The 26,354-nt window shown below is 36.0% G+C and overlaps 1 protein-coding gene across 1 annotated transcript in view; it reads left to right on the forward strand.

Annotated features, from left to right (window-relative positions):
• LOC112050184 (zwei Ig domain protein zig-8-like) overlaps positions 1 to 13,398 on the forward strand; it is a 78,137-nt gene extending 64,739 nt beyond the window's left edge. Inside the window, exons 5-7 of the mRNA XM_024088377.2 lie at positions 29 to 156; positions 6,154 to 6,473; positions 10,876 to 13,398. Of these exons, the coding sequence (XP_023944145.1) occupies positions 29 to 156; positions 6,154 to 6,369 (344 nt within the window). The 3' untranslated portion in view covers positions 6,370 to 6,473; positions 10,876 to 13,398. The remainder of the gene's footprint in view (positions 1 to 28; positions 157 to 6,153; positions 6,474 to 10,875) is intronic.
• The last annotated feature ends 12,956 nt before the right edge of the window (positions 13,399 to 26,354 follow it).

Consider the following 26,354-nt stretch of genomic DNA (forward strand, 5'->3'; position numbering starts at 1 on the left):
TATGAAGTATTATATTTTTGCCCAACAGAACCAGAAACAGAAATAATGGGCGGCCCAGACCTATTCATCTACGCCGGCTCCACAATAAACCTCACATGCATAGTGAGGCATACACCTGAACCGCCTAGTACCATCAACTGGACGCATAGAGGAAAGGTAAATTGATCACGATATTACACGTCTTTAGCAGGCTTTCTATAATATTTTAACTTTTTTTTTATTCTTTACAAGTAAGCCCTTGACTATAATCTCATCTGATGGTAAATGATGATGTAATCTGAGATGGAAATGGGATAATTTGTTTGGAGGAGGATGAAAATCCACACCCCTTCCTGTGTCTAAATCGCTTGGCGGTACGTCTTTGTCGGTAGGTTGGTAACTAGCCACGGCCGAAGCCTCCAGGCTGATAGGGACATGGACCAATTGAGAAAATCTCTATCGGCCGAGCTGGGAATCGGACCCAGGACCTCTGTCATGTAAATCCACCTAGCATACCACTGAGGCCGTCAAAACTACATTCTTTTAATTGTCTCATCATAAGGATTATCTTATTGGCCAATGCAGGAGAATATTCTCTTATATAAGGGGCTGTTCCACGTGTCGCAAAGCCAAAGTGGCAATGGGCGGGGCACATAAGTCAAGCTTCTCAACGTAAGCCAAAGTATGGAAACTCACAAAAGTTATTAGCAAAGTGATTGGATGTTTTATAAATTTTTAATAGTGTTTTTGTATCTTATTTTTATACCAACATTGTTAAAATTTTTAAAATGTGAATAAAAAATCTGTTGATGATCTAATATATTGGGAAGTAAGAGTCAGGTAAAAATGACATTTTTTTACGGTAAACAAGCTTGCCTGTGTTTTGGTAGTTTATACTGAATTATGTCGATCTAATTAGATGTAATAAATGACAAGACTGGCTATAATGCGCCAGTGAGTTTACGAGTTTGGCTTTACTACCATACGAGAAAAAGAAAAGAGAAACTTTTATAACCATATGAAAGAAAGCAAATAAGGAAAGTAAAGACTTTCGTTCATAATTATACTCGTAGTTTACTACTTTTACTAACATAGCTTACGCGTGAAGTAGTTTATTTGTATAAAGACACTGACCGTTGTTTAAGATGACGACATCTTTACTAACTAACGTTGTTTGTATAGACATTTGTAGGTGTATTATGTGCATTGAGCCATGAGAGCCCAGTGAGTATGACCTCTGTCTCTGATTCCGGAGAGTGTTGGTTCGAATCCGATCCAGGGCATACCTCCAACTTTTCAGTTGTGTGCACTTTAAGAAATTAAATATCACGTGTCTCAAACGGCGAAGGAAAAACATCGTGAGGAAACCATAGAATTTTGTCAATTCTCTGCGTGTGTGTCTGCTAATCCGCGTTGGGCCAGCGTGGTGGACTATTGGCCTAACCCCTCTCAGTCTGAGAGAAGATTCGAGCTCAGCAGTGAGAATAATATGGGTTAATAATGAAGGATAATGATGATGTGCATCTGTACTTCTTTCCGTCATTAGTAACGCAATATTCGAAAAAGAAGAATAAAATATATAATGTAACCCTCCTATATCTTAATGTATATAGGTATAGTACACAAAAAACAAATGTCATTACGTTGATGAAATACCATAATGACAATTGAAATATTCGTATTCCACGTAAAAATGTTATTTGTATCTCATTTGAACGAAATGTTACGTCGAATTTTTTTGTATTCATAACATTTTTAAGATTTAAAGAAAAAATGTAAGAATGGGTCTGAAATGGCTCTCATTTCACATTCCCCGCTGTGTTATTAATGTTTATTGTGAAAAATATGTGAAGCGATGCCGGGCATGAAGGTCCAAGACTTGCGAAATGCAAATAAGTAACGGCAAATACTTGAACGTATTTAAATATGTAGTTTCATTTAACATAAAAATTTGGCTTGTCTTTCCATGTAATATTTCGGTCTCCCTTCTAATTAAATTAATGTTAGAAACTGATACGCCAGATAAGGATCGAACCTACTACCCGTTGAATTTAGATCTAGCCGTTGAAGCTAGAAATTAGGCTCTTATTTTGTGAAATGACCTTCTTGTGCTATTTTCTTTTATTTTACTATTTGTATTAGGTACGCGGAAAGTATGACCTAGGTTCTACATTGCTTCACGTAATTTTTAGTACGATAGTTACGACTCGAAGATTCTTTATCAACTTTACGTGTACAAACAACTCTTTTTATAGAGGATTCCCAGACGACGATATATGCTGGGATTTTGGATTATTACTGATCACATGCCCGATCATCATTCTATTTATTTTTACAACGCTGTCACAAATAATTATGATGACAAAAGTTTAGTCGACCCAAGCTTCCAATAACCATGTAGTCCTTTCTTCACTCACCAACGTGTAAGGTGATGGATGGATGGATGGATGGATTATTACTGACCACAGGCCCGATCGACATTCTATTTATTTTAACAACGCTGTCACAAATAATGATGATGTCAAAAATTTAGTCGACCCAAGCTTCCAATAACTATGTATTCTTTTCTTCACTCACCAATATGTAAAGTGATGGATGGATGGATGGATTATTACTGACTACATGCCCGATCAACATTCTATTTCTTTTTACAACGCTGTCACAAATAATGAGGATGTCAAAAGTTTAGTCGACCCAAGCTTCCAATAACCATGTAGTCCTTTCTTCACTCACTAATATGTAAGGTGATGGATGGATGGATGGATGGATGGATTATTACTGTCCACAGGCCCGATCGACATTCTATTTATTTTTACAACGCTATCACAAATACTGATGATGTCAAAAGTTTAGTCGACCCAAGCTTCCAATAACCATGTATGAAGACTCACCAATATGTAAAGTACATCATTTTCCTAGTTGGACATCCCTAATCAAACTGAACATGGGAGTATTTGTCAATAAGGGACACATGTTTGGTTTAGGTACATTTAAACTCGGAAGTCGATCACACGATTGTGTTCGTAGGAGTAGCAAATGGCCTGTAAATTCGATGCTTTCACAATACCCTCTGGGCCCGCCATTAGGTATTCCATTTTCCCCGATACGCCACGACTACAAGTTTATTAGTCCAAGAGTGAGTAAACCATTTATTCCTGCAATCAATTCTCTAAAAATCTATTTGACAAAGCAGCTGTAATAGAAAAATGCATATATAGAGATATTCGTAGGTATTATTTTTACCTGGCAGCACAAGAAATAATTTTCTTTCACTTTTCAGTGTAGACTAAACGAGTGTGTATGTGTGGTTTGCTTTAAACGTACAATGTTTGTTTGTATAGTTTTTGCAATTTAACCGTAATTTGTATAGTTTTTGAAACTTAACCTTAACTTAATCTGTTTCAAAATTTAGTATTTTGAAACAGATTATCTTCAACAAATTATAAGTTTTGCGTACATATTTAATCTGCTTTAAGTAATAATTTAAGCCAAAAATGGGAACTTTATAAAAATTTTTAGGTACTCTTAAAATACGAGTTATACGATGAAAGAGAGTTTTCTTAAAAAAATACTACTAAGGTGATCCATATAATTTTGCTTTACAAGCGATAGTCAAAAAGAGTAATCGAGATTTTAAGATTTATTATTTTAATCAATTAAGTTGAACCGCGTAAATTAAGTCAATGCTTACATTTATGTGCATTGTTAGATTAAGTGAATGCTCGATATAACTCCATCAATCGAATATTAAATTATTAGAATTCATTCTAGAGAAAAACTTATCATCTTAAAATATTTTACGGACTTTGAGTAAGTGGGTAAATATTTCCCTATATTGAGGACTAGTACTTGAGTGTTTATAATCCCCTAGAGGAAACTTTTAATATTGAAAGTAATAAACAGGCTTTTCCTCCGGATCCAACAGAGGGCTTTTGAGTGAGGTACTACGTTGATCCACAAAGACGATTCTTTGATGTTTTAATTTTTTAAACGGTATTTTTCTCGCTTTTATCTTGAGATTGATAGAAAAGGGACTCGTATTCCATTTTGACATTCTCACGCTGCTGTGTTTGCGTAAGCTTACGGTAACGACGTAGACAATTAATAAATAGACAACTGATAGGCGTACCGTTGTAAGTCAAAATATATTTCATTTTAATTCTGACATCACAACATAATAAACTGAACCATTTTATCACCAATATATATTATTTTAAGCTAACTGGCTATTCATAGTTTGCAACAAGTTGAGACTGTAATTCAATGCTCTAACTACGTTTGCTTTATTTGTTTAGAACAACATAAAAATACATTACTAACTAATTGAAAGTTATCGTATTTGATTGGGCCTTTGTGCTTGAAAAAACCGGCACGCGGCGCACGGGCGCAGTCAAATCTAGTAATTGGTTTATTTGCTTTACTGTTTAAGGTAGTAAGGATTGGTGGTAGGCTGCAACTGCGACTAGCTTACTTTTTTATTTGTATCGATGATTAACTATCAAAACAATGCAAAGACATACTGTTAAGAGACTTAACAATCCACTACGATGTAACGTTTAATTCAACCAAGAAAATGGTACAAATAATGGTACAAATAAAATTAATACCAATTGTTACTTAGCTGATTCTCATCTTAGACTCTGTTTTCACGTAACACCAGGAATGCAGCCATTCAATGAAAAAAATACCATTTATAATATTAACATATATAACTATGCTATGAGAATACATTCACCAGCTCTTAGCCTATCTATAGGCTTCGGTATACTACAGTATCTTGGTTTTACTTAGTTGATACTTGGGGGGATAAACTGTAAGGCCCAAAGTTACTTGTTTTGCTTTGCTACGAATTTTAAACTTAGGTACCTAATTACATAAAGAACTTTTATGTTAACTCGTTTACAACGGCTTAGTTAATAAATACTTTTTACATTAATATTATATTTTTATCATATTATTTATTTTATAAGACTGAACGATACGATACGATACAAGAAAGTGTTTTTATTGCCATTTTCTGAATGTGAACTTAAAATTCAAAAAATCTTTTACTTTTATATTTTTGGTGCACATTACTTACTCGTATACCTTAAAATATACACTTTATTAAAGGCTTTTTTTTAACTCTAAAAAGTTTTACTCAGAATTTCACGTGATGCCCTTTACATAAATCATTTCAAGTGATACTTTCTTGAAATAAAACTTGCTTAAATTAATATCAGTGTAATTTCGAGGTTAACTTGAGTTTCCAATTATTACCAAAGTTTAGAATCCCAGTGTCATCGTATGCAAAACTCAAAACCATGAATATGCAGCGCTGTTCATAACTCTGCCTGTGCCGTGATAATGCCTGACAGCACGCAAACTTTGCAAAACTAACTTCGTTGTTTAATATCATGTCATATTTCACACATTTTGACATTTTGTTACTTCAATCCAAAAAATAAATAAAGATAGTTGACTTGACTTGGCAAATCACATAACAGCTGAATTGTAAAGATGCGAAAGATTGTGTGCGTGAGTGTGCGAGTGGATGCATCGAGCCAAATGATTCTGAACTATAAATATGCCTTGAATATGGATTAGCACATAGGCTTAAAACACTTATTTTCGTGATAAAATCCATGATTCGGAGTTTGCGTAGAACAGAATTTTACGTCAATGAAGTCGCAGGCGTCCGCTAGTAACAAAATAATTCCTTTTACAAAGTCGTAGTGATGTATTTCCAAAGTGGTCTTCTGTCAATAGGTATTGCGCTTTATATATCGTGTTGCCTGTTGGTGGGACACTCCCGTGCTTCGAAGAGCATGTATAGTACTGACCCTACATGCTCACGTCCACGATTTTTAACTTATTACTTATGAAAGTTATGGTCGATACTTACGGAGACATTATCACACTAACCTACTAACCCACATTACTAAGTCCCTGTTACCTTTTTTGTATAAGGAACGTACATACAACATTTTAACCGGGATGTTACCGAACAATATTTTCTTAATGAATACAGTTAGTTGGCTTACTTATGATTTTCATAATTTGTAGGTAATATAACAAAGGTTAAATTTAGGCGTATTGGTCTAAATTTAACAGGCAATAAAAAGTGTAATTAATTTGAAAATGTGTAGTTTGTGTGCCTTTCTAATTATTAAAGTATTTGAATTTTACACACAGACGATAAACTTCGACTCTACCCGCGGTGGCATATCGCTGGTCACAGAGAAGGGGATCCACAGTAGCAGTAGACTGTTGGTACAAGCAGCGCGCACATCCGACGCGGGCGCCTACCAGTGCGTCCCTGACAATGCGTTGACGGCTACGGCGCGCGTTCACGTACTAACTGGTGAGTTTTACCTGCTTACTAGTAAGTTTTACCTGCATACACAGTAGCAGTAGACTGTTGGTGCAAGCAGCGCGCACATCCGACGCGGGCGCCTACCAGTGCGTCCCTGACAATGCGTTGACGGCTACGGCGCGCGTTCACGTACTAACTGGTGAGTTTTACCTGTATACACAGTAGCAACAGAGTGTTGGTGTAAGCAGCGAGCACATCCGACGCGGGCGCCTACCAGTGCGTCCCTGACAATGCGCTGACGGCTACGGCACATGTTCACATACCAACTGGTGAGTTTTAATTGCTTACGGGTAAGTTTTACCTGCATACACAGTAGCAGTAGACTGTTGGTGCAAGCAATACATACGTTTGGAGCGGGCGCCTACCAGTGCGTGCCCAACAACGCACTGTCGGCTATAGCAAGCGTTTACGTACTTACTGGTGAGTCTTACGCTAGCCACAAACGGTCAATTATTCTCACGTTTCTGTAGCACCCACGACTATAATTGATCGTGTGTTGGTCACTGCGTACATGACTTGTATAGTATGCCGCATGGGTGCTGCCGTTTGCTTTTCAGAAACGTGAGAATAATTGAGAATAATTGAGCGTCAATGGCGACCATTACCCAAAATATCAATAAAGTACGCTGGTGCAAGCTACGCGCTTTATGGTGATTTTTACCTGTCCACTGGGAAGTCATACTTACAACTTTAGTCGAAAGTCAAAACATCACCATCATAGGTGCAGGTAATACGCACATAGACATCAAATGCTTGACGAACACACTGTCAGTAAAAGGTACAGGTAAAATTCACTCAGTTACTTTGTTAATTATCTGACAAATAAACGGAATTTAAATAGGTAAGTTTCAAAAGTGCTTGTAAACTAAGCGTACTTGAAATAAATGAATTTTGATTTTGAATGGAAATTCTTCATAGTTAGCATTTAAATACTTAGCTGCGATGTTCAAAATACTATTGTTTGCATTGCTTGCCTTACTATATATAATAATATGGCTTATAAAAGAACAGCGAAGTAGCTGCACTCCCTTTTGTGCGAGTAAAAATACATACCGATATTCCATTTCAAAAGATGGTTTTATTAGATTCAAAATTTAAAACTGCCACTCCCGTTCCGTAGAAGTACGGAGATTTTCTCGCAATATATCCAAAAATGAAAATAGAATAGGAAATGTGAACTCACAATATGATATTTGAAGGAAAATGTATGCATTAAATTCAACGCATCGCAAAATATTATTTGTTGCGTTAGTTCTATTTTAATAGGAAATTCAGCGACGCCATCGAACTGAAATATTTTGACAGTTAACGGTCCTGTTAATTAAGTTAATTAAGTTTATAAGTTAGTTAATTAAGTTTATAAGTCCTGCAAAGACTTATAAACTTAATTAACTTAACTTAACAATAATTTTATTTATTACGTAACTTAACATAAATATTTTAACAAGCATCGGTGATCGCGAGATTCTTTATTAATTTAATAGCTAGAAAAATTATTTTACGTATACAAAAACCAAACCTTAACTTTGTTGTATCTAACCTTCTTTTTAGTTAGTTTATTATTTAGTTTATAATTCTCATTTAATCAGACAAATTGTTATAAAACGAAAACAGCACTTTTGTAATTTACTATTAAACTAAATACAGAAACATAAAACGGTAACTAAGTTGTCAACAACTAAGTCAATGTTTGTTATTTATGTAAGACACACTTAATTTCCCTAAAAGATTAGCTGTGTGACACAAAGTGAACTAAATAATAAAATTCGTGACTGAATTTCATAAAAATGAAATTAATTTCGTCGCAGCGTGTTATTACACCTTAATGAAACTTTGTTTCATATTTCATTTAATACGTTGGCCGGCGTTTTACTGTTTAAAAGTGGTTTATTATTAGCTTTCACGTGGTACTGCTTCTGAAAGCTTGTTTACTCTGCGGTCAGGTAATTAAACTATCTTTATTGCCATTTTTAGTCAAATAAATTTCAGAAACGGAATGTTAATTGAATTTTTATATGAAAAACTCAGCCTTTGAAGTACGTTGATAAAAATAATCACTCCATTCTTACGAAATTACCTGAATTATTAAAGCGTGGAAACTAAAATAGTGTAAGCCTTTGGCCTTATTATTAAAATCAGAGACCACTCATAAACGGCAGGCGTGTCTAACGATGTTTTGTATAACTCGCAAGTGCGAGTTTCGCATTCGCAGCTATTCTTCTCATTTTATAGTGCCGTGTTAAACAGAGAGAGATAGAGGTGAATTCGAAACTCGCACCTGCGAGTATTAAAGTTAATCGTTACAGAATAGCCTAGCTGATCCGCATTGTACGCATCGGATCGCATCAAACTGATTTTAGTATTCTTTGTATAGAAAGTCATAGAAACTCACTGATCCGCATTGTACAGATCGCAACGGATTTTTTTATCGTAAAATTAAAAATACGTTTGATGCAATGCGTCCGATACATACGATGCGGATCAGATAGGCTATTCTGTAACGATATTTTTAATATAATGGCCTACCTACCAGTATACACCAGCATGCAATGGTATGCACTTTGCGCTGGGGTATGCTAGGCTGTCCCTCTTTCTAGGCTTTCCGACTAATCGCTTGTAAGCAAGTGGCATACATAAAGTTTTGATTAGAGAGAGATTTAAGCATATAACGTAGGTCCAATTTGTTCAATATTCAAATTTCTCTCATTCAAACTTTATTTAAAGTAAAGACTCTAAATGTGTCTGCAGGGTAAGCAGTGCTTGTAGGATGTTATACATTTTTGTATGACAGAAATACGCTTGACTTTAACCATTCGCTGCCCGCGAGTATTTTATCGAAAAGCCCGTCTGCGTTGAAGAAGCCGACAGTCAGGGAATGCGGTTTTAATCTACCGTTGTGAGCTATTTAAAAAATCTTTATATTCCTCTATCGCGCGGAGCATGATACTGTCCTCGCCTATTGCCCTAAGTTTACTTTACATTTTTTTATATGTCACGTAACGGATACGAGAGACATTTAGGAGTCAAGTGGTTTAACCTGATATATAGTCCTCATTCGCACGAGAGGTTAAAAGCGATACGTTAAAACACAACGTTGGCGCTTTTATAAAGTCCTTAATTTAATTCATGGTTTATTTCCAACGCCCAAAATTGAAAATGCAACAATGCTCCATAAAATGCGTCGTGTTTTTAAAACGTTGCCATATGAACATAAATTTGGGAATTGTATTTCAACGTTGCTTTTTTAACGTCCGTTAAAAAAGCTCTCTAGCGAATGCGAGCTAAGTATATAATACGTGGCTTAAGATGGAGTGCTATTGCTTTTAGAATTCCTATTCAGTATTCACCCTTGCATATGGGTAAGGATGAATAGGAATTTTAAAACAGTTCCTCAGTAAGCAGTGACCTTAGACGGCCTCTGGGACTGAGGGAATAGGGAATATCTATGTGTGTGCATCTATGTGTATTAACTTTAAGATTTAAATGGCCGCTATGATCAAAATGCTGCCCGGAGTAAATAGTAAGCAGAGTAATAGTCAATTAAAATTGTTTTCGACGTTATAACATGTACCTAATTACTTTTAAGAATAATCTGCGTAGATTTCTACTGAACAATGCGTTTTATGACATAAATGAATTTTTAAAATTTCACGTTATAAATAAAGTAATTTATAGTTTTGTTATTTGACATTATCCAATTAATAATGTATTTCTGTTCATTATTGGATTAATAATGTTTTTCTGCTCATTATTTTACTCTATATTGCTTGTAATTAATTTCACGATTGATTAAAATGTAGGTAACTAATATTAAAATTTTGCATATCGATCAGGCACACTTTAGTAAAATCATAATTATTTTTAACACCTTTGTAAATTGTATGAGCAAAGGAACAACAATGCGACCAACGACATATCTCGTGAAAGGAAATAGATATCGACCAATAGCGGCGGTATGGCCCCAATCCTATGTCATTCATCCCTACGCAATGAATGAGACAGCGATATATCCGGTTCCGCCACTATTTTTCTATCAACTAATAGCGGTGCACGAGATATTATGTCGTCGGTTGCATGTTAGGCGTAAAGGCAATTAATTAGTGCCAGACTCGTTATAGGTCTTGCCAGTTAGAAATTGTGTGGTGTGAATCCTACTAGTCCTACTAATATTAAAAAAGCGTAAATTTGTATGGATATTTGGATGTTTGTTTGGATGTTTGTTACTCTTTAACGCCGATACTACTGAAGCGATTTGGCGTAAATGAAAATAGATTTTATTCTGGATTAACACATAGGCAAAACTGATGATTTTGATGATATGAATGTTTGTTACTCTTTCACGCCTCGACTACTGAACCGAATTCGCTGAAATTTGGTTTTTAGATATATTAGAGTATGGATTAAGACATAATTTTACTACTTTTTATCCCGGAAAAATCCATGGTTCCTGAGGGATTTGTGAAAAAACTAAATTCCACGCGGACGAAACCGCGGGCGTCCGCTAGTAAGTATATAAAAACTAATTAAATTTATTGTTCCAGGGGAAACACCAGCCGCCATGCAAGGAAACGCGCATTGTGCAAGAAGCCTAACACTCCCCTCTGTGCTGTGCGTTGTCAGCGTTATATTATATTTAGGTATTTTTGTGATATAAAAAGTGTAATATAATTTAATTATAACGGCATAAAATAAGTTTTAATGAAAACGAGAATTCAGAATTTTTGTATTATTATATTGAGAGTAACGTGGGGTAACTTGTGCAAGCGTGGAAATTTCATTTGACTAAAACACCTTATTACGTTAAATTTTTATTTGATATTTTCAATTCTTACAAAGAAAAATATATATCTATATTTAACATATAGTTTAGCATATATATTTTTTCGTATATACGGCAAATAAACTACGAAAATGACATTGAAGAAATTATTATTTTTAATGATAGAAGCTATTGCAGACGACTGGCCCTAGTAAGCAGAGATACGCAAAATAAAAATGAAGAAATGACCTACTAAATGTTAACTTTGTCTTAATTTTTTTATATGGAAAATAAGAAACTATACAAAAATCTTCATATTACCATTGTGACGAAAATACTTTTAGGGCAGCAATTTAAAACAAAAATCATGTTGAATGTGATCAGAATATCTTATCTGTAGTATATAACATAATATGGAATATGAGTACGATATACGAATACGTTATTCGATAATATTCAAAATAAAATTGTAAATATTACAACCAAGTATATATATAACTACCTACCATAAATCTTGAACTGTCTGTTTACGGTGTTACATTGAGATTTATTTGATAAATAATATTTATTGTAAATAATATTACTTATAAACAATAAATTGTACTACAAGATCGATATAACTAAGTTAAACAAACAGTACTGTGTGTATTCATTAACACAGTGGCTGCATTCAAAAATATTAATTGCCAGAAACAGTTCAGTTTTTCAAACATTTTTATAACTATTAATTTTATTATGAAAGATTGTCTGAGGTTAATTTTGCCTTCACCTACCCTCAGAATAAGAACGTATCACATTGTATTAGTTTTTTTTTAAGATAATGCAGTTTCTTGTAATAAATTACGTCACACAGTCCATTTACCAAATTACGAGTCACTAAAAGGTTAAATCGGTCTTGCAGTATATTTCATAGAAGTGCAACAAATTTTGTTATCGAAATGCCGTAAAGTTTTATATATCTCGTTAATTAAAGATGTAAGACATCGAAATAAATACTATAATATTATTATTACCATAATTATAATATTTAAAGGCATCTATCTGTGCCAAGTGTCGTTTAGGGCTATCCATTATATCCTAAGTACCAGGGTAAATGTGAGAATATTATTGCGGAAACATACTTTAAACACGCAACGCGTCATAATGTTGGGTAAAGTCAAGTCATTTTCTATTATAGTTTGACTACTTTTGGAGGTCTGTTTGACTTTGAACTTAGTGCTTCTAGCCCAGGATAAAGTTAATTTTCCGTGAGTAGCTTCTCTTGCAGAATCGCTCAACTTTTATATTTACGAAAATTCTTGATTCGGGTAGCTAACTGGGTTACCTGAGCTATTAGGTGTTGACAGTCAGCGCGCTGGTGTGTAAACTGAAGAAGTTTTCTATAAAGCCTTCAGTTTAAGTACAATGTCTACATACAAACGCGCATGTTCTATCATTTTTTCAATAAATTTTCATTTAATTACAAAACGAACAGACTTTTCGGAATAGATTAACTGTAACACCCAAGTATTATATTATCGGAACCATCACAATGTGTTTAGTTTCCGCAGTAATGATTAAAATAATCTTAGAGCCCATTTACACTAGTGTTTATCAAAGTTGATTTCATTATAATAGACTATTGGACGGAAGAGCTGCGTAAAATCTCATGAATGATTAAGCATACTACTCGAAGCTATGCCGTAAACTCCGGTATAAGTAAACTTATATACGTAACCCGAACTTGCAGATCCAATACCGGACAGGATGGACTCTAATCAGCTCACAAATCTTATGGATCCCTACGTTCCTCTAAGTCTAATCCGTCACGACGAGTCAGAAATTCTGTATTCCAACATTATTGTAGCTCTGGATATCGTTTCTAACAAAGCTTTTGCGTTTGCAAAATTTGCAAGTGACGATGTTACGACTTATTAACACTTTCGCTGCGGCACTGATTTTTCTATACTTTTCTCTGGGGCGGTACGAGGTTGTTTGATGTCATACTAAAACTTAATTTAGTTGGGTACGAGGTCCATCGATCTCGTAACTCTTGAACACGCTAGACGTACAAGGTCAATTGACCTCGTACCGCAGCGAAGGTGTTAAGGACCCAACAGCATACAAACGATACACTTGTTCGTTAGTAACACTAGTGTGTAGGGGCTCTTATAAATAGACATTAGAATATTTCTAATGTTCAATTCAATTACATTGTTGTATTATATTAAAATAGTATTACGATGGTAGTCTAGGGTAAGGGTATAATTTAGAAAAATTGTTTTTAACTTGAAGTTGATTTAATTAAAAGACCATTTTTTATTAACACTTGTTATTTTATTTTGTTTCTTACACACATAATAATTAATTAATTTAGATATATAAAGTACATAAACATAATGTATCTAAGCTAATGTTACAAAGAGGTTTGTAACATAAAAAATAAATTGTATTTGTGTCCATTATTGGAATGAAATCCCGTAACCTTTTACGAAACAATGGCCAAAAAAAAAATCAGGCCATCTTCGTTTGCAGTATAGCGTTTTACGGGCTTGAAAGCATTGACAAAAGCTCGAAAGACCTTGCCTAGGGCGAGTTGAATGGGGCTAATCGAAGCCCAGCCGATGGAAAAGCACCCGAGGGCACCGGTCAACAGATTTACTCGTACTTTTCTATAGATGTAAACGTGCTTTTTGTATTTGTAGCAAACTACATTTTTCATTAAATGGGGAAATCTTTTGCAATGTTAGGTAAGGGATATTGTAGGTCTATTCAGGGTTAGGCTTTCCGTGATCTTAGACCAAGAGACAGTGAATCCTAGTGTAGTAAGCGACTTGAGCGAGATAATGTACGTTTTTTGTATGCAAATTGTTCTATGAACGGAGGTAGGTATGTGCCATTGTCAACATGGACTTAATCAGTCTTCTTCAAAAGGCTGAATTTCAAACGGCCTAAAAAACATGACTAATGTTCTTCTTAATGCACATATACAGGGTGCTCGGGAGTATTTCGCCAAACTTCAAGGTGTTGACAAGTCCATAGGAGCCAAACTTAATAACAATTTTTTAAACTATTTTTTTTTATATTTTCATACAAAGTTATTCAAATAATTATATAACACTCGCCTTAATCTATCCTTGCATTTTAAAATACGCAATCCTAGTGGTAAGGCTGTCGATATCGAGGAGATATTGCATTTGGCACTCCGCATTTCACTAGTAAGCTACTTCATGATATTTATCTATGAATAAGTTTGGCTAGGTCATAATATAAGGATGCTATATAAGGGACACAATTTAAGATCTATTTGCAAAATACATTTTTTTACTCCATTTAAGAACATGATCTTTAGACATTTTTAATTAATTTTCTTCAAAGAATGTAGGTAACCATAGAGTTATGGGAAATACTACCTAGCACCCTTTATATACATTTGTATTAAAAATAACAGAATATTCTCATTCACAAAGGAGATGCTTCATTTCAAGTCCACTCTTGTACCCCGTATCATTAAAATTTAAAAAATACAAGGATTTTATTAAAACCTAAAGAAGTGAATACCTAAATCGAACAACATAAAAAGAAATAAATAAAATTAAAACCCAAGTTTTTGAGTTATATCAAGATGGCGCCCTTAAAGCAACATGACAATTGACAGTAATCGTCAAATCGACTACTGCATTGAAAACGCCATTATTACCCATATTAATGTTGCATTTCTTGGGAGAGAATGAATATTATTTCGAAAGAATTAAAGTAAATTCGTAGATTTGTTCGAGTATCAATTTCCACCGTTTGGCCTTACCCGGGCAAGGAGGCATAGCCTCGAGGCCCGTACCCCCACCTGGATTTTTGTTCGGGAGGAGATGACCTGCCTGCTGCTGTATCAATTTATCAGTTTAAAAAAAATATTTTCTTTTATTTCCACCAGGGTACAATGACTGATCCTAGGCTCCATACAATTTTGGACCATCTCCTTTAACAATATTTCATAACAAAATTGTGTAGGTACATTGATTTGTAGGGGAACCGAAATCATCAAAATAGTTTATCAAAGCTGAAGCGCCAAAAGGCTAGCACATAGCTGAGTACAGTAATGTTTACATGCTCAGTAACGTCAAAGAGCCAGGTTCACGTCAGTGGAAGGATGCTCCCTCCGGAAATCGCAGTGTTGATCTCCACTAGGTGGGCAGACGTCAAACAAATCGTAGAGAGGAGCTGGCCACAGGCACGTCCGTCGCGTTTAGATGTCAAACAGTCGGCAAACATTGGCTTGACTACGACTTTATGCGACACTTACGGAGCTAGTGAAGCTTCAACAACCAAACCAACCGTCACTAGAAAGCTATTGGCGTTAAAGTTTTTATCTACTTATACGTATGTAAGCTACAATACCGATGCACTCTGAGACTCCGTTCAGATTAATCAGTCGAAGCAGTGCAATGCTATATCGAATGATTAACTTACCTAGCTATTTAGCTAGGTACCTAGGTATTTAGCTATTTCCATTTCTTTTTAATTGCCATGTCTTTTTAATTTTAAAAACACATGGCAATGTGGAACGATACACAGACATGCTATAAGATCCGCAGAAGAACCAAAGTTACCGACATAGCTCAAAGCGTCGTGAAGCTAAAGTGGCGACGGGGGGAGAGCCCATGGACGTTGGGGTCCTAAGGTGCTAGAATAGTGACTCCGCACTAGAAAGCGCAGAGTTGGTCGACCCTCCACCAGGTGGACTGACACCAAGCGACTCACAGGGATTCGTTGGATGCAGGCGGCTTAGGTTCGTGATTTTTGGAAGTCTCTACAAAAGGTCTATGTCCTGCAGTGGACATCGGCTATCGACTGATATGATGCTGATGATACGGACATAAATTGTACTGAATGGAGCCTGATGGCAGCGCGCTTGTTTGGTACAACTTATTCAACCACAGAGTAACTACAATTACTACCTGCCATACTTATCCATACATACTATACCATACATATGGTAGGAGCATGGGCTAAAAATTTATTTGCCTTCGTCATCATCATCTTCATTCAAACTAACCCATACTGGCCCAATGCGAATTGGCAGACTTCACACACGTAGAGAATTAAAAAAAATCTCAGTTATCCACGTTTCCTCACAATGTTTTTCATTCGCCGTTTGAGACGTAATATTTAATTGCTTATAATGCAAAAGTTGGAGGTGCATGCCCCGGACCGGATTCGAACCTACGCCCTCTGGAATCGAAGGCAGAGGTCATATCTACTGGGCTATCACGGCTTCATTAACCTTCATAATATTAGATATGTCTGGTCATCGCAGAGTTTCTTCTTTTGTAGCTGTGAACCAGTGAAGTGAGCTATTTATCATTTTATATCGTCACGTCAGCGGTAAGAAAGAACATAACAATGGATACCTTTTGTGGACAGACTCTTTTGTATGGCGAGGTATTTAGGGTAAGTTTATTTCATTGAAGACGTTTCATAACAAACTATAATAGATCAATAACGTATTGGTAAAGCTTCAGTGTAACGCTTGGTTGCCTGTTTGCTATAAACTCAAATACCAATTTTGATGGTCCGATTTGGTCCAATTTTGATGTGTTTTTCATCAATAGATGGATCCATGTTTAGGTAACAGTTGATTGGTATATTATGATTATATACTGTTAAACAGTTGGAAGAGTTGGAAAAAGTGAAGAATCGTAGGAGCTTTCATCGAGAGCGCTGCATATACCTTCGAGACATACCAAGACTGTGCTTAATGGGATTTCTTCTATTAAATCTTCTAGCGGACGCCCGCGACTACGTCCGCATGGAATTTAGCTTCTCACAAATCTCTCGGGAACCATGGATTTTTTCGGGATAAAAGTAGGCTATAATATATCTTAATACCAAATTTCAGCTAATTCGGTTCAGTGGTCGAGGCGTGAAAGAGTAACAAACATTCATATCATCAAAATCATCAGTTTTCGCAAATCTCGGGAAGCCATAATTTTTTTGGGATAAAAAGTAGCCTATGTGTTGATCTAGAGTAAAGTCTATTTCCATTTCAAATTTCAGCCAAATCGCTTCAGTAGTAGCGACGTTAAAGAGTAACAAACATCTAAACAAACATCCATACAAACTTTCGCGTTTATAATATTATAGTAGGACACACATATCCGCTATGGGATATTTTTATCTTATAAGCTTCTGAGAATTTTTTTAAGAACATTGAAATATTACACCGATTTTCTCTTGTATAGATTTTTCATCTGACTACCTTGAAAATCCACTTTACCGGACTTGACACTATTTTCAAGTTCACATTTTTGTGGTACGAAAATTTTAATAACATGACCGTTGTGTCCAAAATTACGTTTATATTCGGTTACACGGTTCGTTTACTTTCCAATTTGAAGTGTACCAACATAAACTCAACACAATTTCGGCGTAGGTACCTAAACAATTGTTTCCTGTATACTCACCGTCAACAATGCTAAACATGACGACCACTCGACAAAACCAGGCTGAAACTGCAACTGAAATAACATTACTTTGCTACCTTTACTAGCTGTAGTTTAGCTAAAACATCGACATTGCGTCTGTACCTTGATAAATCCACTGCACCACTAACTTGCAGTTGGAAATGCGAATGTTCTACCTTTATAAAACAAAGCCAACGTGCGTGATGGACTACTCGTATTAACCTAATCCCTCTCATTCTGAGAACAGATTCGTGCGCACTGATGAGCCGAATATAGGTTGTCAACGATAGAACAAAGACTTTCACGTTTTCCCCTCCTATTATTTTACCCCACATTAAGGAAGAAGCCACACGGAGCGGTGTCGCTGCAGCATCCCGCATACAAATATCAATGATATGCCAGACGATGCGCTCAAGTATACTATCTCACTTCCTTTACACCATACCAGACCTGTAAAATAGATGTAAGTAATAATTCATTATCAACCCATAATCGGCTCACTACTGAGCTCGAGTCTCCACGCTGGCCTAATGCGGATTGGCAGAAATCACACACGCAGAGAATTAAGAAAATTCTCTGGTGTGCAGGTTTCCTCACGATGTTTTTCTTCACCGTCCGAAATACGTGATATTTAATTTCATAAAATGTACACAACTGAAAATTTGAAGGTGCAAAGGCCACGGACCGGATTCGAACCCACACCCTCCGAAATCTGAGGGAGAGGTCATATCTACTGGGCTATCACTGCTTAAGTAATAATTATTTAAGAGTAATTTAATCACTTTATTATAAAAAACGTACATACGTTTTTTTATAATAAACTGAAACCACAGGCAAGGGTGGCACTTTCTCTCAATAAGTTTAAAGTTTTTATTCAACAGAAGCTTATAAGCTTCCGTTGAAAAGTTGGGTTATTGTGTTCATGATAATTAATAATTAATTAATATAAACGACAAAATAGCTCGGAAATTACTGGCTATTTACCTAAATACCTACATGACTGGATACTTACATATTATCTAATAATACTATTATATGACGTTTCCAAAGTGCTTGTAAACTAAGCATAATTGAAACAAATGAACTTTGAGTTTGAGTTTTTGAGATAAAGCCGCCCCCTATTTATTAGAAGACGAAGCAAGTAGAATTAAGATGGGAATAAGCTAAAAATAATAATGACCTAATCCTTCAAACCACTCGGGGAAAAGGGAACCGGAGTACTTAAGTATTGATAATTTAATCTTGCAGACCGCAATCCATCCAACCCGACTTTGGGCACGTAGCTTGGAAATTATTCTAGGATAAAATCGCTAATACAACAAGTTTAAGGAAAGAAATACTTTCTTTTTCTGCATTTACGTCTTGGCTTTGTGTTGATATAATGAAGTAAATACTTATTTTTTGTGTTGATTTTATTTAATCAACGATAAAAAAAGCATTATCTTAAAAAGTAAAAAATAAAAGCTCTGTAATATCGCAAGAAAAGATGAAAAACTAAAACTTCACGATCGCTAGCCCCTAACGGTATTCTAAATCAACATTTATTAAAGTAAATGTTGATTTACAATATGGGTATATTTCAACTAATTTTAATTTTATATTTTTTGTAAAACAACGAGTTTTTTTTCTTTATTTTTTACAAGTTAGTCCTTGACTACAATCTCACCTGATGGTAAGTGATGATATCTAAGGTCGAAGCGGGCTAATTTGTTAGAAGTAGGATGAAAATCCACACTCCTTTTCGGTTTCTACACGGCGTACCGCAACGCTAAAACGCTTGGAGGTACGTCTTTGTTGGTAAGGTGGTAACTAGCCACGGCCGAAGCCTCCCACCAGCCAGACCTGGACCAATTAGTAAATCTCAATCGGCCCTACCGGGAATCGAACCCAGGACCTCCATTTTGTAAATCCACCGCGCATACCACTGCGCCATGGAGGCCGTCAAGGTAGTAATAATATAAATCAGTTATTCAGCAAACATTTCTAAAACATCATAACGAATAAGTTGATCGATGGGTACATAACATCACGTATTAAAGAAGATAGAATTGATGTTTGAAACCTTTCCCGAAATGTCTTCTACCCTATGCTGAATTAAATTAAGACATACGTGTCGTTGTCGGGTTTGATATCTACAAAATAAATACATTACCAAGTTTTATAAATATCAATATCATAGATATACCCACAAGCATACACTCACTCACTGACTGAAACAGACACACACACACACCGCCATGTTTGTACATGACATAATATGATTGTTATATCTAAGCAGGGAATTCGCAGGTGTCTATCATATAATTTCTTTCTTAGTATAGATACCTGCATCCATCCATTAGTTATAGTTTAAAGCTATATTTTTCATGTTGCGTATATGTTTTAATGAGAATATATGATTTTTATTATTATAAAAAAATAGCTGATGCTTTAATAACAAACATATCCTGAGTAAGGTTCCCAGGAACTGCCGTCGGTTCAGTGCTTAGCAAATGTAATTTTGGAGTACGAGTCCTGTCTCGGGAAATGAAATACTCAGCGTTTCTTTCTTCCAAGAAATTTTCAGTAAAAAATCTCAGCCCGAAGTTGGTAAATTGGTAGTGTTAAACACCCAATATGTTGTAACATAAAATAATAATTGAAAATCCTAAAATCTATACTAATATTATAAAGCTGAAGAGTTTGTTTGATTGAACGCGCTAATCTCAGGATTTACTGGTCCGATTTAAAAAACTTTTTCAGTGTTAGATAGCCCATTTATCAACAAAGGCTATAGGCGATTTATTATTCCCGTATTTCTACGGGAACGGAAACCACGCGGGTAAAACCGCGCGGCGTCAGCTAGTATAAGATAAGAGAAGGGAAGAGGTAGTTTTTTAAATACATTTCTACATTTTAATAATAAGGTTAGTACTTCAGTTTTTATTTGTTTTACTAATTTACAAAACGGTTTCTTCTTATTTTATGAACCTCATCTGATACTCTATATTCTTACAATCTTATAGTTCCTGTTCTATATATAAAAGTAATTCCTTGGAAAAATAATAAATAAAAAGGTATTCACAATATGTGAGTGGTACAGGCTAATAGAAATCGGGTAGTTTCTTTTCTCCTAACCTTTCACAGGTTCGAGCAGGCACTACAAAGGTCCTAGAAGCCTTGCCGGAGGCAGGCCGCGGATGAATAGAGCTAATCGAGACTCAGTCAATGGAAAAGTGCTTCGGGAGCCGTCTATACAAGAAGCTCGAGTTTCAATAGTGACCTCTTACGTGCTTAAGAGTAGAACGTTGTGATGTTTTGTTGTGTTTGTTTATAATGTAAAAATAGGGCTGGTTGTCCTTAACACAGATCCATAAAATCTAGCTAGGACAGCCTGTTCTTGAACTTCAAAACAATTGTAATACCTTTTGTGTGACAAATGAACAATTTAAACGATTTAAACGAATGTTAAAAACGAATTAAAAAGCAAGAAATGATCTTAGATTGTAGACTTCAAAAAAAAAAACTGTTGGGGTAATCTACCTATCTCTGTATCTACCTATTGAACCCCTTGACTTTAACTTTAAGGCTTTAATTATCACCATTATAATAACATAAAAAAGTTAGTTAGTTGTGTGCATTTTAAGAAATTAAATATCACGTGTCTCAAACGGTGAAGGAAAAACATTGTGAGGGAACCTGCATACCAGAGAATTTTCTTAATTCTCTGCGTGTGTGAAGACTGCCAATTCGCATTGGGCAGCGTGGTAGACTATTGGCCTAACCCCTCTCATTCTGAGAGGAGACTCGAGCTCAACAGTGAGCCGAATATGAGTTGATAATAATGAATAACATAAACCGACTTTGCTTGTAAACTAAGCCTAATTGTAATAAATGCATTTTGACTTTATCATTACCATTTGTGATTTTTGAATAAATTTACTTGTTACCTGAGCCCCACCATCCAGAGCAGCAGCGTGGTATATAACCTCTCTTGTAGTTTGAAAATTTTATACACTAGCAGACGCCGCGCGGTTTCAACCGCGTGGTTTCCGTTCCCGTAGGAATACGGGGATAAAAGATATATCCGAAGATAGTGCAGCTTCTCAACAGATAAAAAAAATTTCAAATCGGTCCAGTAGTTTCAAAGCCAATTCAATGCAAACAAGCAAACAGTCAAATATTTCCTCTTTATAATATTAGTATAGATACATCTCTCGTGTCACAGTGTTAAGTACTTTACACACTTAGGTACTCATCCGAAACGGCTTGATCGATTTTGATGAAGTTTTATAATTATGTATCATCAATTGGTCTGAGAAAATGTTATTATCTATATTTCATACCTCTAAGTGATAGTGATGAGTAAGTGAAGTCCATCCCATTTATTTGGGATCTGCTCGTTATGATATTTTTGGAAGAATGTACAAAAGTGGATTTAGAAAATAAGAAGACCAAACAAAAGGTTGATTCCCAATATTTGTCACGACAACTTAATTTACAAATCAAACTGTAGCCTTAATAAGACCCTAGAGTAGCAGAGAATGACCTTGAGTGAAGTCACGCACTTGTGAACGTTGTGTGTAGGCTTTAAGGCGCCCTTGACTGTTAACATATACTCCCCTTTTCCACTCAAGTCACTCTCCCCGCCTATCCCAAGTAACCCATAAAGAATTACACAACAATGTGAACGGCTCAAACGCCACGAGCATACTGAAGCCAACTGTATGACGAGCGCCTTATATCGCAAGTCGGTCCCGCCAACCGATCGCCACCCCTCTCTAACTCTCTACTCTTAACGGGAACCAGTCTCGCCACCTAGCGACGGCACGAGCCAACACAAAATCGAGCGACGTCATATCCGTCTCAGACTATTATTTCCTACAAAATAATATTTTCTTCTTGAGAATCCTAAAAATTATGACTCGTAGCCGGACAGTATAAGTTATGCGGAATTATACAACGAAGCATTTAAATTAATTTAATAAATGCATAGCGAAGTAGTTACTCGTATAACAGTTTTAGAGAGAGCTAGCTGCAAAGCTATATTACTAGGTTCAAAGCATTTCTATTTGCGGTAACCTAATTTATTTGCTTTGATATTATACGGAATGCAGGAAGTTGAGATGTTCTATTTTATGATAACGGGTTTGCTTCAGCTGTAGTTGTGAGGCGGCAGAGTGTAAAGAAACGCAGTGGCTCAGTAGGGTAGTGACCCTGGTTTTTGCATTCACGGCCGTGGGTTCGACAACTGAATAATATTTGAGTGATGAGCATGGGTGTTTTCCAGTGTCTGGGTGTGTTTATACATTACTAGCGGACGCCCGCGAATTCGTCCGCCCTTAGACCTCTTTAATCCGGCCCTATCGCTAAATCTTGTGTAACTATAGAGGATACCTCTCTGCAAAATTTCATCATTGTAACACTGAAAGAATTTTCAGTGTTAGATAGCCATACATTTTTCTAGTTTTCGAAGCGTTTGCGATCGTAGTAAGAGAATCGACGTACCACTTGGCTACAGGGGCTGTACTGTGACAAAAAGCCCTAGTTCTTCAACTTGTGCTCGCATAAATAGGCACCAGTAAATTAATATTATCGCTAATTAAAGTATTGCATGCAACACCGGTGAACTAAATTCGATATCTTTGCAGATAGCGTGCCAAAGTATAATTATAAAATAAATTATTGAGATTAAGTCGGAAACACACGGTGAGATAATTAATGATTTACTTAGAATAACTTAATTTTAGAGGTAAGTGCCCACGATAGTGTAAGCATTATGCTATGCTCGTTTAAAAAAATAAGCTTTACTTTGCGGAAATTTATTATTGTGTCTAATTCACTTATTTCAGGACCAGGTAAGCCTAACCTAACCTTATTAATGTTTTTCTGGTCTTGCTGGTGGGACCCTTTGGCCGTGGCTAGTTACCACCCTACTGACAAAAAAGAAAGAGCATTTCAGTTTCAGGAAGCTGTGATATCCTAGTGGATAGAACATCTGCCTCTGAATCCGGAGAATGTGAGTTCGAACCCGCTTCGGGGCATGCACCTCCAACTTTTCAGTTGTGTGCATTTTAAGAAGTTAAATCGTGTCTCAAACGGTGAAGGAAAAACATCGTGAGGAAACCTGCATACCAGAGAATTATTTCAATTCTCTGCGTGTGTGAAGTCTGCCAATCTGCATTGGGCCAGCGTGGTGGACTATTCGCCTGTCCCCTCTCATTCTAAGAGGAGATTCGAGCCCAGCTGTGAGCCGACTATGGGTTGATAATGATAATTTCAGGTACATTGGCGCTTTTTGTGACGAACCTCATCCGGAGAAGTAATGTCATGCTTATTTTGCTGCTATGCAGCAGGCAATCATTGTTATTTTTTTTACTATGTAATTATTTCTTTTTCAAAAAATAAGTTACATCTTGCGGTATCTGTATCTGATCTTGGATCATAAGAGTATTAATTATATCATGTTAAATAGGCTCTTTGACAAAGGCAATCATTAAAAATCGGCGCCGATTTATTTTAGACTCTATTGTAAGGCTGATAAAGTAAAATTTCTTATGAGATCTATCTAAAACGGTCCAGTATACGACGTGATAATACAGTAGATTATTATTCGACTAAATAATGAGTGCTTAGGGACTAATTTCAGAAACCATATTGTAGGAGCTCGTTACGGTGTAAGAGCTAGTGAAAATTTTTAAGAAGAACGCTGAACATTAATGACGAGCAACAAGCAAATAGCCCACTCGAAGAAAAAAATATTAGCATTGAAAGCATTATGTGAATGATAGAGTCAAAAAATCAAGTATTTATGTACTTGTGAATATAGATGTTTTTAATAGTTTTTTGTAAATAATAACACTAAAGTTACTTTGTTTCACTGGCACATCTATCTATAAGAAAAATTACAACTTGAATTTTTTTCTTGTTTGTAAAAATGTCCCACCATCTCTCTGACTATTATTTGTCGGCCCTACAAGCAAGTATTCTGTTTTAATTTAACGGGATCAGTACCCGCAGGGAAGAGCCTAATTAATGTGTATTAAGATAAGATAATTAAAGAACAAAGGTTTGCGAAGGTTCCAAGTGAGAGATTGTAGCCGCCATCAAAGACGTTTTCAAATATGGAAACACTGTAACAACCTTTGACCATATTATAAGCAAAGATTAAAACCATATTTATAAATATAGATTAAGATTTAAAAAACCACATACAAAATAAACTGAACTTTAAATAGTAGTGGTTTGGTCCTAGAAAATTAAAGTTTAAATCTTTATGTATGTTAATCAATATGGCCGAAAGTCTTTCACAGACTGAATCTAAGTTACTGTACCTACTACAAGATATAAAAAAGAAAGTCATAACGTAAATACCTACGTACATAGTTCAGATAAATAAATCGGGAGCTATACGTCATGCAAAATTAACTACACATCTATCGAACCGAAAAAAACATAAAACAGCGCTACAAATTGTTGCGTTTTATGCGAATTTATACGATCACTGAGAGATTTGGCAAGCTATTCAATGAACTTGGAAAATAAATAATATACCTACTACGTAGAGAGCTGTACAGCTTATGTTTACGAAACAGTTACTCTAAGTCAGGAAAAAGCACATTGCTTCATGATGTTAAGTGGGTATGCAAAAAGCACGTCCTACAATGTGTTTACCTATTTACAGTCAGCTTGAGACGTACAAGAATGTTATACCTCGTCATCATCATCAAATCAGTCGATAGACGTTCACTGAAGCAGGACATAGGCCTTTTGTAGAGACTTCCAAACATCACGATCCTGAGCCACATGTATCAGTAAGCCCCTGCAACTCGCTTGATATCGTCAGTCCACCAGGTGAGGGGTCGATCAACACTGTGCCATTCCAGCATTTAGGGACTCCATCGTCCATCGGCTCTTCGAACTACGAGTATGTGCCCCGTCCTCTGAAACTTTAGCTTCGCGATTCCATTGAGCTATGTTTGTTACTATGGTTCTTCTGCGGATCTCCTCACGCAGAGATACTCCGAGCATAGCTTGTTCCATCGCCCGCTGTGATGATAATGGTGACAACAGCAATGCTGTTTAGTGGCATAAATAAGCAAGACGGTAGTACTTACAGTCGAGTTCTATCACAAGGCGTTCCATTAACATAGGCTAAGAGCTTGTAATTGCCAGATCATCAGTTTCACCACAAGTTTGGACCTTCGGAAGGTACCAGATTATAAGTGTCCAGGCTCTAATAAGTAGGCAATTAATTACGCAAAGAATGAAAGGGTTTTTTTTCTTATATTGTATTAAAAACTGCGTAACGCCGTTCGACTTGGGTGCCATGGGCAAGCCCAGTGCCATACGGAAGCCATAAGGTAGGTAAGTATGTAGTTTTCCATGTCTTTTTTAATAAAAAATATAAAGTGACTTTCATACGATTTATGTTGTAGCAAAGCAATATAACAATCGACTTTATTACCACCCTCGGACTGTAATCGACGATTTATGTGCCAGGGGCGAACATTTAGCACCCCATTCGCAGCCACTTCCTTTCAAAGGAAATAAGATGTACTAGATTAATCCACTCAATTGGATATTAGGCCAATTCCATTTGATTCACCTTGCGATCAAACGACTTTTGAATTGAGTGGCGTTATAGTTACCACGCACAGTTGAGCCTACAAATTGTTAATAGGTTTTGTCAATGGCATCGTCGATCGTGTGTTTTCATTAATTTGATTGATTTACTTGATTTATATTATCAGGTTTTACCAAAATCATTTATACATGATCATAAGACATGTCGTAGTCAATTTTAGATAAAATGATAAACGGCTAGTTCTACATCCCAAAC

The sequence above is a fragment of the Bicyclus anynana genome, chromosome 9 (genome assembly GCF_947172395.1).
Source record: "Bicyclus anynana chromosome 9, ilBicAnyn1.1, whole genome shotgun sequence".
NCBI lineage: Eukaryota > Metazoa > Arthropoda > Insecta > Lepidoptera > Nymphalidae > Bicyclus > Bicyclus anynana.